General features: G+C 34.3%; 4 protein-coding genes across 5 annotated transcripts in view; 3 read left to right on the top strand and 1 right to left on the bottom strand.

Moving 5' to 3' along the window:
- The first annotated feature begins 1,288 nt into the window (after positions 1-1,288).
- LOC104814686 (agamous-like MADS-box protein AGL61) lies at positions 1,289-1,765 on the top strand. Its single transcript, XM_010542859.1, has one exon. It carries the CDS (start codon positions 1,289-1,291, stop codon positions 1,763-1,765), a length of 477 nt encoding a protein of 158 aa, XP_010541161.1.
- A 2,827-nt stretch (positions 1,766-4,592) lies between these two features.
- Positions 4,593-7,464, top strand: LOC104814220 (B3 domain-containing transcription factor LEC2). 2 transcript variants are annotated; one of them, XM_010542152.1, is made up of 6 exons: positions 4,593-5,178; positions 5,288-5,359; positions 5,678-5,778; positions 6,262-6,308; positions 6,436-6,509; positions 7,089-7,464. In XM_010542152.1, exons 1-6 carry the CDS (start codon positions 4,657-4,659, stop codon positions 7,359-7,361), a joined length of 1,089 nt encoding a protein of 362 aa, XP_010540454.1. In that variant the 5' UTR covers positions 4,593-4,656; the 3' UTR covers positions 7,362-7,464. The 2 variants fall into 2 exon arrangements, with proteins under 2 accessions (XP_010540454.1, XP_010540453.1); XM_010542151.2 differs by having other exon boundaries at positions 5,285-5,359.
- Positions 7,465-8,047: 583 nt separating this feature from the next.
- LOC104814219 (30S ribosomal protein S5, chloroplastic) lies at positions 8,048-9,259 on the top strand. Its single transcript, XM_010542150.2, has 2 exons — positions 8,048-8,805; positions 8,882-9,259. Exons 1-2 carry the CDS (start codon positions 8,138-8,140, stop codon positions 9,129-9,131), a joined length of 918 nt encoding a protein of 305 aa, XP_010540452.1. The 5' UTR covers positions 8,048-8,137; the 3' UTR covers positions 9,132-9,259.
- An 84-nt stretch (positions 9,260-9,343) lies between these two features.
- Positions 9,344-9,713, bottom strand: part of LOC104814218 — a 2,336-nt gene continuing 1,966 nt past the window's right edge. The window contains exons 7-8 of the mRNA XM_010542149.1: positions 9,538-9,629; positions 9,344-9,459 (exon numbers count right to left, since the gene is read on the bottom strand). Of these exons, the coding sequence (XP_010540451.1) occupies positions 9,373-9,459; positions 9,538-9,629 (179 nt within the window). The 3' untranslated portion in view covers positions 9,344-9,372. The remainder of the gene's footprint in view (positions 9,460-9,537; positions 9,630-9,713) is intronic.

Below are 9,713 nucleotides of genomic sequence, written 5' to 3'. Positions count from 1 at the left end.
GGGGGGGGGGGGGGGCTTGGTTGGTTTGTTTGAATGTTCGTAAATTCTTAATGAATCGATCAATTTGATTTGTTATGGTTTCCTTTTCTTTGATTGTGTCGATTTTAATGTTATACAAATTTCTTTTTTCGCCCCTTTTTTTAGTTGTAATGGAAATTTTCGATCTGTCATTTTCATTGATTTTAACATATATTTTTTAGTCATGATGATGTTGAGACGATAAGGTTTTTTTTTCTCCATTGACGGTTGCATTTTTTCACATTAATATTAACTGGTGTATATATAAACAAGAAATAGATTTGTTTTTAACTTCGGGGATTGATATTTCGGTATTCGGTTCGAAAATTCAGTTTGGTTCTTAATATCATATTCGATTTAATTTTGTTTTGCGTTCGGTTTGATTCCGGTTTTAATTAAAAAAAAAATAGATTTTTTAAGCATTTTTTTATTTTTTTTGGGGGGTTTAAAATTCGGTTTTATAAAAAAATTATCATTCGGACCGTTCAGAACAATACAGTATTTTTTTTCCAAACGCCACCCAAAGTGTCCCTATTATTACATTACAAAAAAAAAACGGAGAATCTTTTGGGTTTTATCGTACACATGTACCTCCGAGACATTTCATTGGAAAATGCCGGCAGAGGAAGTGTGTATATATATATAGAGGTAGGTCCTGTTGTGGCTGTATATATATATATTACATATTGAGTTGGATTTTAGCTGTTTGGATGCGAGGATAAGACGTGCGAGAGATGCAAACTGCAATGCCCATTAAGAAACCAAAACGACGTTTTGGTCCAAACCTGTAGTTTAGTGTGGTGTCTTGGCATTTCTCAAGGAAATGTTATTTTTCATTATGGCCACAAAACATTTGATAATTTGTATAGAGAAGCTTCAAAAAAAAATAATTATTCCAGTCAACTATATGTATATATGCATTTGAATTCTAAAAAAAGGAAAAAAAAAAAACAGTCAACAAATTAATATATGCTGAAATTTTTTGTTGACTAACATTACCTAAAGACAGGATACAAAAAGCCAAAGAATAACGAAATAATATAATAAATGCACAAAAAATTAATTATTTAATTACCTTTTAATTGTTTGCCCTATAAATAGTTAACCCAAAGTAGCATCTTCATCCTCAATTTCACATCATCTTTGCCCATATTTTGCTTTCTATTATTTCTTCACGTCAAACCCCCCTTTCCTTAAAAAAACGGCGATGAAAAAAACGAAAGGAAAGCAAAGAATCGAGATGAAAAAGATCGATAACGAAGAAGATAGAATGACGACATTCTCGAAACGTCGAGCAGGAATCTACAAAAAGCTCAACGAGTTGATTTTCACGTGCAACGCCGAAGTAGGGTTTCTCGTATTTTCCAAAGCCGAAACGCCATTCACCTTTTCACACACTTCTATGGAATCTGTGTTCGATAAATCCATGAATCCGATCCGTAGGAAAGAGAAAGATAGCACCGATTCTCTAGTCGATGCGTATAAAAGAGAGCGTATAAATCATATGAACGAAGAGTATGAGAAGGTTCTTGAAGCTATAGAGGAAGAAAAAGACCGAACACAAGTGCTTGAGAAAGTGTCGGAAGAAAGGGAAATCAAGAAATATTGGTGGAAGGCTCCGGTCCAAGAATTGGACGTAAATGAGACACAACAGATGCATGATGCGTTTGTCGAGTTGCATGCAGGTTTGTGCGATGAAATTTTCGTACGTCTACTTCACGCCGGTGCAGCAAATCCAAGTGGCTGATAAGACAGAACCCTACCGTTTGATTTGGTTTTTATCTATTGTTTTATGGAATTTAAAATTATAATAAAAGAATATGTTGTTTATTTAAATTAATTCATCCAATAATAATAACAAAGTTTTGTTTTGACATTTATCACGGTATCATAACCTGAAATATGTTTCGGGATTTGAAGATTTTTAACTTCCGGGAGTGATGGTCATGACTATGATCATGTCGAACAACTTAGTAAACAAAAAAAAAATCCGACAACGTTTTTATTGTTCTTTAGTTTGTTAATGTCCGGTTGAAATTGGTTGCTTTTATATAAAACTCGAAGTTATTTCAATATAAAAGGGCTGTTTTTTCTCATTAACAAGTTAATTCAATTGATCTTTGACAAAAAAAAGTTAATTCAATTGAAAAAAACAAGAAATAAATTAAAACGAAAAATTATTGACCGTTACAAATTTAAATAAGTAATGATGATGGAAGGCCCAAATTATTCACTTGGGCCTCAAATGAAGCCCACTAACTTTTTCCTTTTCTCTGCCATGCCTTTTTCATTTTTTATTGTCCATAGGTTAGTGAGATATATAAAATTTAAATAGTAAAAATTATAAATTTCATATGAAAATATATTAAGATTAAATTTTAAATTTTTACTATAGTTTATTAAGAATGATATTAAAAATTTATAGAAATATTAGTATTCTGAAATACAAATGTATTAAAAAGAATATCAAACATCAATTGATTGCTTGTCAATATTAATTATTTAAAACAAATTATCAACTACATCAATTAATCAATTTTCAATATTATCCATTACGATTAATGCATACTCAACAGATAAAACAGACATGGTATTATTATAAAATAAGTATTAGGAATAGTTAATAAAATTAAGTTATTCTAATTATTTTAATTAGATTTGGTTTTCAAATTGACATGAAAAAATCTATCTAAATATATTTAATAAATTAAATGAAATAAGTAACAAATATAACCAATTAATCAGATGATATTATCAAATTTAGTATTTTTTTAATAATTTTTTTGTTTATAATTACATAAAATAATAATATAGTATTAAAACAAAAAATTAATTATTGTTAACATTGATTTAATTTTTTAAAAAAAATAGTTTTTAATTCAAATTGAAAACGTTGATTTAATGTTGCTTATAAAAATAAAAAATTAACTATGATAACAAATTAGTATCATTATAAAAAATTTAACTCATTGACTATGATGCAAATACATCACACTACCTTAGGCTATCAAAATGAGTTTGGTTTATGAGTTTGGTTCATCAGACTTTGTGAACCGATCCATATTTTACTAAGTTAGACTTAATAAATTTAACCTAAACAAAGGGTCGAATGAGTCGAATTCATCGTGAACCAATTCGGCGAACCCACAAACTATTTCGCAAGCAAAAATCTTTTTTTAAAAATGTTTTACCTTTTATATTTTAATATTTTTATTATATTATCAATATATCTATCTTAGTTTGAAATATTTAATCTATTATACCTATTATATGTATGATGAACAAAATTTAAATTGTGTTTATTTAGTAATGTATTCCGTATCTGGCTCATAAGCCAACTTATTTGACTCGTAATCTAAGGCGAGTCCGACTGAGACAAATATTATTCGACTCATTAAAAAAAGTGTTGGACTGGGTTGGCCTAAAAATTTTTGAGAACCATACGGGTTGGGCCGATCCGGATTGGGTTAATCCGTTTTACATTTCTACTCTATGTAATTGTTTTTGGATTAACGAATTTAGTTTGACTAAAAAATAAATCTTTAAAAAAATAAAAGAAACGGTTGTTAAATCCTTACTTTAAAAGGAAGGCGAGTTAAATCTCAATCCAAAAAATGCGATGTTAAAACCGAATAGGTATTAATATATTGAAATCGACAAATTTGAATCCGAATATTAAAATAATTGAAAAAATAAACAAACCCAAATTTTCTTTTTATTTTATTAATAAAAATCAAACTAAAATTAAATTTGAACAAAAAAAAAATAACCGAATCGAAATCAACATAAAAATGGAATAGATCATTCAACTTTTGTAATGGAAACATGAATTATCTACCTCTAAAAATATTACTCCACATTTAAAATTGGAACCATCCATTAGTCCACGTGAGGACAAGGAACTACGGATTGAATCCACAATTAATTTTTCGTTAATTTTAATTCCTTGTTGTTTTTTCATTAATTTCTTATCCTAAAATGACCAATATGTTTTTTTTTTAATTTAACTCTCACTACTCTGCTTTTGAGAATATGATATTACTCATAAAAATTCTACTAAATTGTACATCTTTCGTTTCACAATTATAAATTCAAACTATTTTTTTACAAAAAAAAAAAGAACTTGATAAAAATGATTATAAATAGTAAAATTGAGGAAAGAAAAACAAAGGAAGCCCAAAAGGGAACGGACAAAGCAGCCACAGCCAATGAGAGCGCCATGGTGTTCTGTGCCATATAAAAGCCTTACATCTCAACAAATTAAACCTTTCTTAAATTCTACCAAAAACGAACCCTCCATACATACACAAATATATACACACACACACATATATATTATATATATATCCACTCAAACCCTAAAATGGCGCCATAGATGTGTACGCCTATATATAAATGTGTGTTAATACATGTTTTCTCTCTCTAAGGGAGAGTGGTCAGATGTGTATCCCCATAACCACAATCTTGACGCGTTTCTGAGAGCTTTTGCAACATCTGTCTCTTCTTCACTCGATCTCTCCTTCTACCCCCAACGACCCTCTTTTTTCAAAACCAACCTTATATTTACATCTCTCTCCCTCTCTCTCTCTCTCTCTCTCCATAATCATAATACTGTTCTCCTTCTCAGCTCTTTGGAAAATGGAGAACTTCTCCTCCTCCTCTCCAAATACCCCTCTTTTCTCAGTCCATGATCATTCATCGTGTCAAAACAGCAATCTGCAACAGTTCATGATGAGCCCTAACCCGTATGAGTATTCATACGCATTCCAAGGTGGTCAAGTTGATCAACAGACGGAGTTTCATTCTTTTCCCAACGCGAATTCGGCATTTCCTCACATCTCCATGCCGATTCAGCAGAACGGATGCGAACCCGTGGTACCAACACCGAGTTCGCTGGTTAACTCGGGCGGGTTGGGGCAAGGACTCGGAGGGTTTCTTGATCCGCAGAAGACAAAGATAGCGAGGATTAAGCGAAAACTCGCGAGGCAAAGGACACTTAGCTTGTCAAGAAACAACTCTTCTTCGTCTTCTTCTTCTAATAACTCTAATTCTAATCACAGTTCAAACGAGTCGGATTCAAGGAGACAGGTGACGTTTAAGGGTCATCCCCATAACTTCTCCCAAGGTGATCAATTTCGGTTCTGCGGATTGAATAACAAGGTTTGGTTGTATCATTATATTTCCATTCATTTGTGTGTGTGTATATATATATATATATTATATCATATTGATCAATGACCTCTTCTTGTTGTTGAATTGCATATAGAAGCTTAGGGTTTTGTTGGTGAAGGAGTTGAAGAACAGTGATGTAGGGGCGCTTGGGAGGATTGTGCTTCCAAAGGTGAGTTTCCATACGATTTAATTTGTTGAGTATTCTCTAACAATGAAACAAAAAAAACAATATCAATATTTTCTTTTAAATCGTAAATATGTTATTGAATTAATTATATATAAAAGTGAGGCTAAAAAAAGAAAAGAAAATTGATGAGAGAATATGGAAAGCCTTAAACCCTTTCTTTAATGAGTATTAATTGCAACTTAATGTCTTACCTTCTAAATGGCCTCTGGACCTTGTGTTTCCTTTTTTGTATTTATTTCATTATTTTGGTTATTTTTTAAAATCTTAATTATTATTATGAAATTGATTGATACTTATTAGAGAGAAGCAGAAGCAAATCTTCCAACGCTGTCGGATAAAGAAGGAATCAAAATTGTGATGAGAGATGCGGACTCTAACCAAGCTTGGTCTTTCAAGTACAAGTTAGTACTGTTTCACTTTTTGTCTCTTTCTCATAAAATCGATTGAAAATGTTCAAATAAAAACTCTCCCTATGTTTATATATATATATATATATATATATATACCGTTTTTTTTCCTGCTGGTTCATGAAAATTAACCGTGAATCACCAAATCTCAAATGATTTCGTGATAATTTTGTGTGCTTATGTTTGAGCAATATTATCAATAATAATTTGTCTTCTCTATATAGAAAACTTTTATATTGTTTTTTTTTTCTGTCACGATATATGATTCTAATCGTTTAAATCGGGTTTTCTCTATTTAAATTTACCAAAATAACAAATTTTCTCGTTAAGTATCATATATCTTATCGAATTTATCTAGCCCACAACCATATATCCAATTGTTACACATTCCTTATCTACATAAAATAATGTTAGAGCTACAATACATATATTTTGTTTAATAATTTCTCGCATCGTTTTGCTGATGCTACCGTATAGGTTCTGGTCCAATAATAAGAGCAGAATGTATGTCCTCGAGAACACAGGTAAGAAACTCAGAAAAATATTTATCTTATGATAAATGTGTGTGTGTGTGTGTATATATATATTTGTGAAATTGAGATATGGTATGATTTTTATTTTCATTTTCGGTCTGGTCGAAATTAATCATAGGGGAGTTTGTGAAGCAACATGGACTAGAGATGGGGGACTCGTTTACAATACACGAGGACGAAAGCAAGAATCTCGTGAGTTGCTGCTTCCTCTCCTTAAATATATTTCCTAATTAGAGTGTTTAATTAAAAGACAGTTTACGAATTAAGGGTTCAATTAAGGAAAATTGGAAAAAAAAAAGAGCATTAATTAGGGTTTGTTAAGCATTAAGACAAGAATTGGTTAACGTCTTTTGGACTTTTACTGTCAGCGTTGACCGTCTTAATATGGAAGGGTGACTCCATGAAACTTCAATTCAACCTACCATTGGTTTTTCCTAGGTCGATATTATCATTCGGTTCAAATAATTAAAATCAAATAAAGCCAAAAGAAAAAACCAACATAAAAACTAAAAACTTATAGTTTTGTTTTTTTAAATAAAAAAAAAAAAACTTAACCTAGGTGGAATCCAATTTAATTTCTTTTTGAGAATACATTTTCTATCTTAATTTTTAATATGATAGGTTATGATCTCTATAAACCCGAAAAATTGAATCCAACATAAAAACATAATGGTTATATATTTTTAATTTTGAAAAAAATAAAAAATTTATTTGAAAAATTTGTATTTTTATAAAATCTAATTCTGATATTATTTTCTTAAAAACTTTTAGTATTACTCAATAAGAAAGGCAGAGAAGCCGAAAGAAGCAACAGAAAACGCAAAGGAAGAGGAGATGATAGAGACAACGGGAGAATACACACCAAGAGACGAAGACGAAGCTTCCTTGGCTTTGCTCATTGAACAGCTCAAGGACAAGGAGCAACAGCTCGACATGAGCTTGTCCGCCATCCATGACGGAGATCCCTCGCGTGCTGCTCACGTGACTGATGGTCTTGGTGCGTCAACCCAGTTTCACAGCTATGCTACTAGTTTCCCATTCTGAAAATGGATTTTTTTGTTTGTTTGTTTGTGTTGTTATGAGATGATATATTATATAGAGGAAAAAAACATGGAAACTTTTACAAAAGGGTGTTTTAATGAGTGATACAGAAAGTTTTAATGAGATATATTACATATTATATATATTTGTGTGTGTGTAATAGTGTTATCATTTAGCATGGAGGGAAAAAAAATATTAGTTACAGGTTTGTACACATTATTGTAATCAAGCAAATTTACCCATAGATCATATAAAGCCCATAAATAAGGTCTAGGATGCTTGACAGAATGTATATGCGAAAGCCCAAAAATAAGGCCTCAGATATGCTTGACAGAACCTATGCGAAAGCCCAAATATCAAAATAAATGAAATAAAAAAAAATCATCGTTGAATTGAAAAAATATTTTTACCAATGAAAACCGAATCCGCGAAATAATTGAAATGAAATAAAACCAAATTGAATTAGATATAAAAATCTAACAATTGTAGTTTATTTATATAAAAATGAATCGGACCAATAAAATCTGAAATGACCATCCTTTTATCTAAGAAATTGGAGTATATGTATACGTTTAGAAATATACGGGGCATATTAGTCAATAATCTAAACATATAGGGGTGCGATTTCTTCCAAATTTACACCATCACATTCTCTAAATCATCAAAACATACCCCTCTTCCCAATTTACCCCCTTTCCCCTTCCCGTTGGATAAGCCTTCTTCATCTTGGCCTCATCCCCTACCCACGTCTACCAAACCCCCAATCGCTTGCTCCTCCAATGGCGGCAACATCAGCTCTGTCCTCTCTCTCTTCTCTCTCCCTCCATTGCCACACCTCTCTCTTCTCCTCAAACCCCACCTCGAAGCCCTCAATCTCATTCTCTCTCCTCCCGAAACCCTCAACACCACTCACTCTCACCACCGTCAAATCCGCCTCCGACGACACCGAGACCTTCCTCTTCGAAAGTGAAGACCCAGAGAGCGAAGAATTCGTCTTCGACCCGCCGATTCCTCCGGAGGGTTTCGTGCCTCCGCCGTACTTCGACGACGGACAGGAGGAGACGGAGGAGGAGATCGCGGCTGGGTACGAGGAGCTGTACGGACCGGCGTACAGCGGAGAGACGATGCTGGGGAACGACATATACGTGATGGATTCGAAGGTGAAGAAGAGCGGAGGAGGGATTGGAGGGGCGAAGCCGAAGAAGGAGAAAGCTCGGGATGGGTTCGACGAGAGAGTGGTTCAGGTGAGGAGGGTGACGAAGGTGGTGAAAGGAGGGAAGCAGTTGAAGTTCAGAGCCATTGTCGTTGTCGGAGACAAGCAGGGTAATGTCGGCGTCGGTGTCGGAAAGGCCAAGGAAGTGATTGCGGCTGTTCAGAAATCGGCGATTAACGCCAGAAGGAACATCGTCAAAGTCCCTATGACTAAGTACCTCACCTTCCCACACAGGTATAGTATAGACTTGTCGGAACCTTGCTTTTTGTAATTGATGATGATGACGACGGTGATGATGGTGGAATGGTAGGTCGGATGGAGACTATGGGGCGGCGAGGGTGATGCTGAGGCCGGCGTCGCCAGGAACGGGAGTGATTGCAGGAGGAGCGGTGAGGATAGTGTTGGAGATGGCGGGAGTGGAGAATGCACTGGGGAAACAGCTTGGAAGCAATAATGCGCTCAACAATGCTCGTGCCACACTTGTTGCTGTCCAGAAGATGAGACAGTTCCGTGATGTTGCTCTCGAGCGTGGCATCCCCATGGAAGAGCTCTGGAAGTGAGTTCGTTCCTTTTTAACGCCGTGTACATCTTTTTCTTTTTCTACTGAACAACATTGTTGAAGAGGCTTTGTGGGACATCAATCTGTAATTCTTTCGATAAAGTTTATCGAAATTGCGAGCTTTTTATATCCTTGAATGTTTACCGGGAAGGAGACTGAAAGAGATGACGGGTAGGTCGAACGGATAAAAAGAGCGGATCCTCCCATAGGATGTGATCGGCTGAAGCCGTGATGATGATTCTTCAGGCATCAGGCGAGAACTCCTCATCAGATGGATTGTCTAGAAACGTGCCGAGGGTCTTTCTCAGGATGCTGAATGTCTTGTCATCCTGTGATCAAAGACATTTTTTCGTAGGCTATGAATCGAACAGAGGATGACAATGCAAATCGCTGACAAAGAATATTACCTGTTTCTTTTTCTTCAAGGAGTCTTCCAGCTGAGCGATCTTCTTGGCGCAGAAGTCCTCCTGTTCTGATATCATTGCTTTCTCCTTCTTCCCTACATTATTTACCAATGCAAGTCGATCAGTTAAGTCGTGTTTCACTAAACGAGAGAGAGAGAGAGAGGGGGGGGGGGGGGGGG

Source organism: Tarenaya hassleriana, unplaced genomic scaffold (assembly GCF_000463585.1).
Source record: "Tarenaya hassleriana unplaced genomic scaffold, ASM46358v1 Cleome21, whole genome shotgun sequence".
Classification (NCBI taxonomy): Eukaryota; Viridiplantae; Streptophyta; class Magnoliopsida; order Brassicales; family Cleomaceae; genus Tarenaya; species Tarenaya hassleriana.
This window is presented reverse-complemented; position numbering and strand designations above follow the sequence as displayed.

Coding starts and splice junctions, on each gene's coding strand:
- LOC104814686 (XM_010542859.1), top strand. CDS start 1,289: ATGACGACATTCTCGAAACGTCGAGCAGGAATCTACAAAAAGCTCAAC.
- LOC104814220 (XM_010542151.2), top strand. CDS start 4,657: ATGGAGAACTTCTCCTCCTCCTCTCCAAATACCCCTCTTTTCTCAGTC. Junction 5,779..6,261: donor GCTTGGTCTTTCAAGTACAA/GTTAGTACTGTT, acceptor GCTACCGTATAG/GTTCTGGTCCAATAATAAGA. Junction 6,309..6,435: donor GTATGTCCTCGAGAACACAG/GTAAGAAACTCA, acceptor AATTAATCATAG/GGGAGTTTGTGAAGCAACAT.
- LOC104814219 (XM_010542150.2), top strand. CDS start 8,138: ATGGCGGCAACATCAGCTCTGTCCTCTCTCTCTTCTCTCTCCCTCCAT. Junction 8,806..8,881: donor TACCTCACCTTCCCACACAG/GTATAGTATAGA, acceptor GTGGAATGGTAG/GTCGGATGGAGACTATGGGG.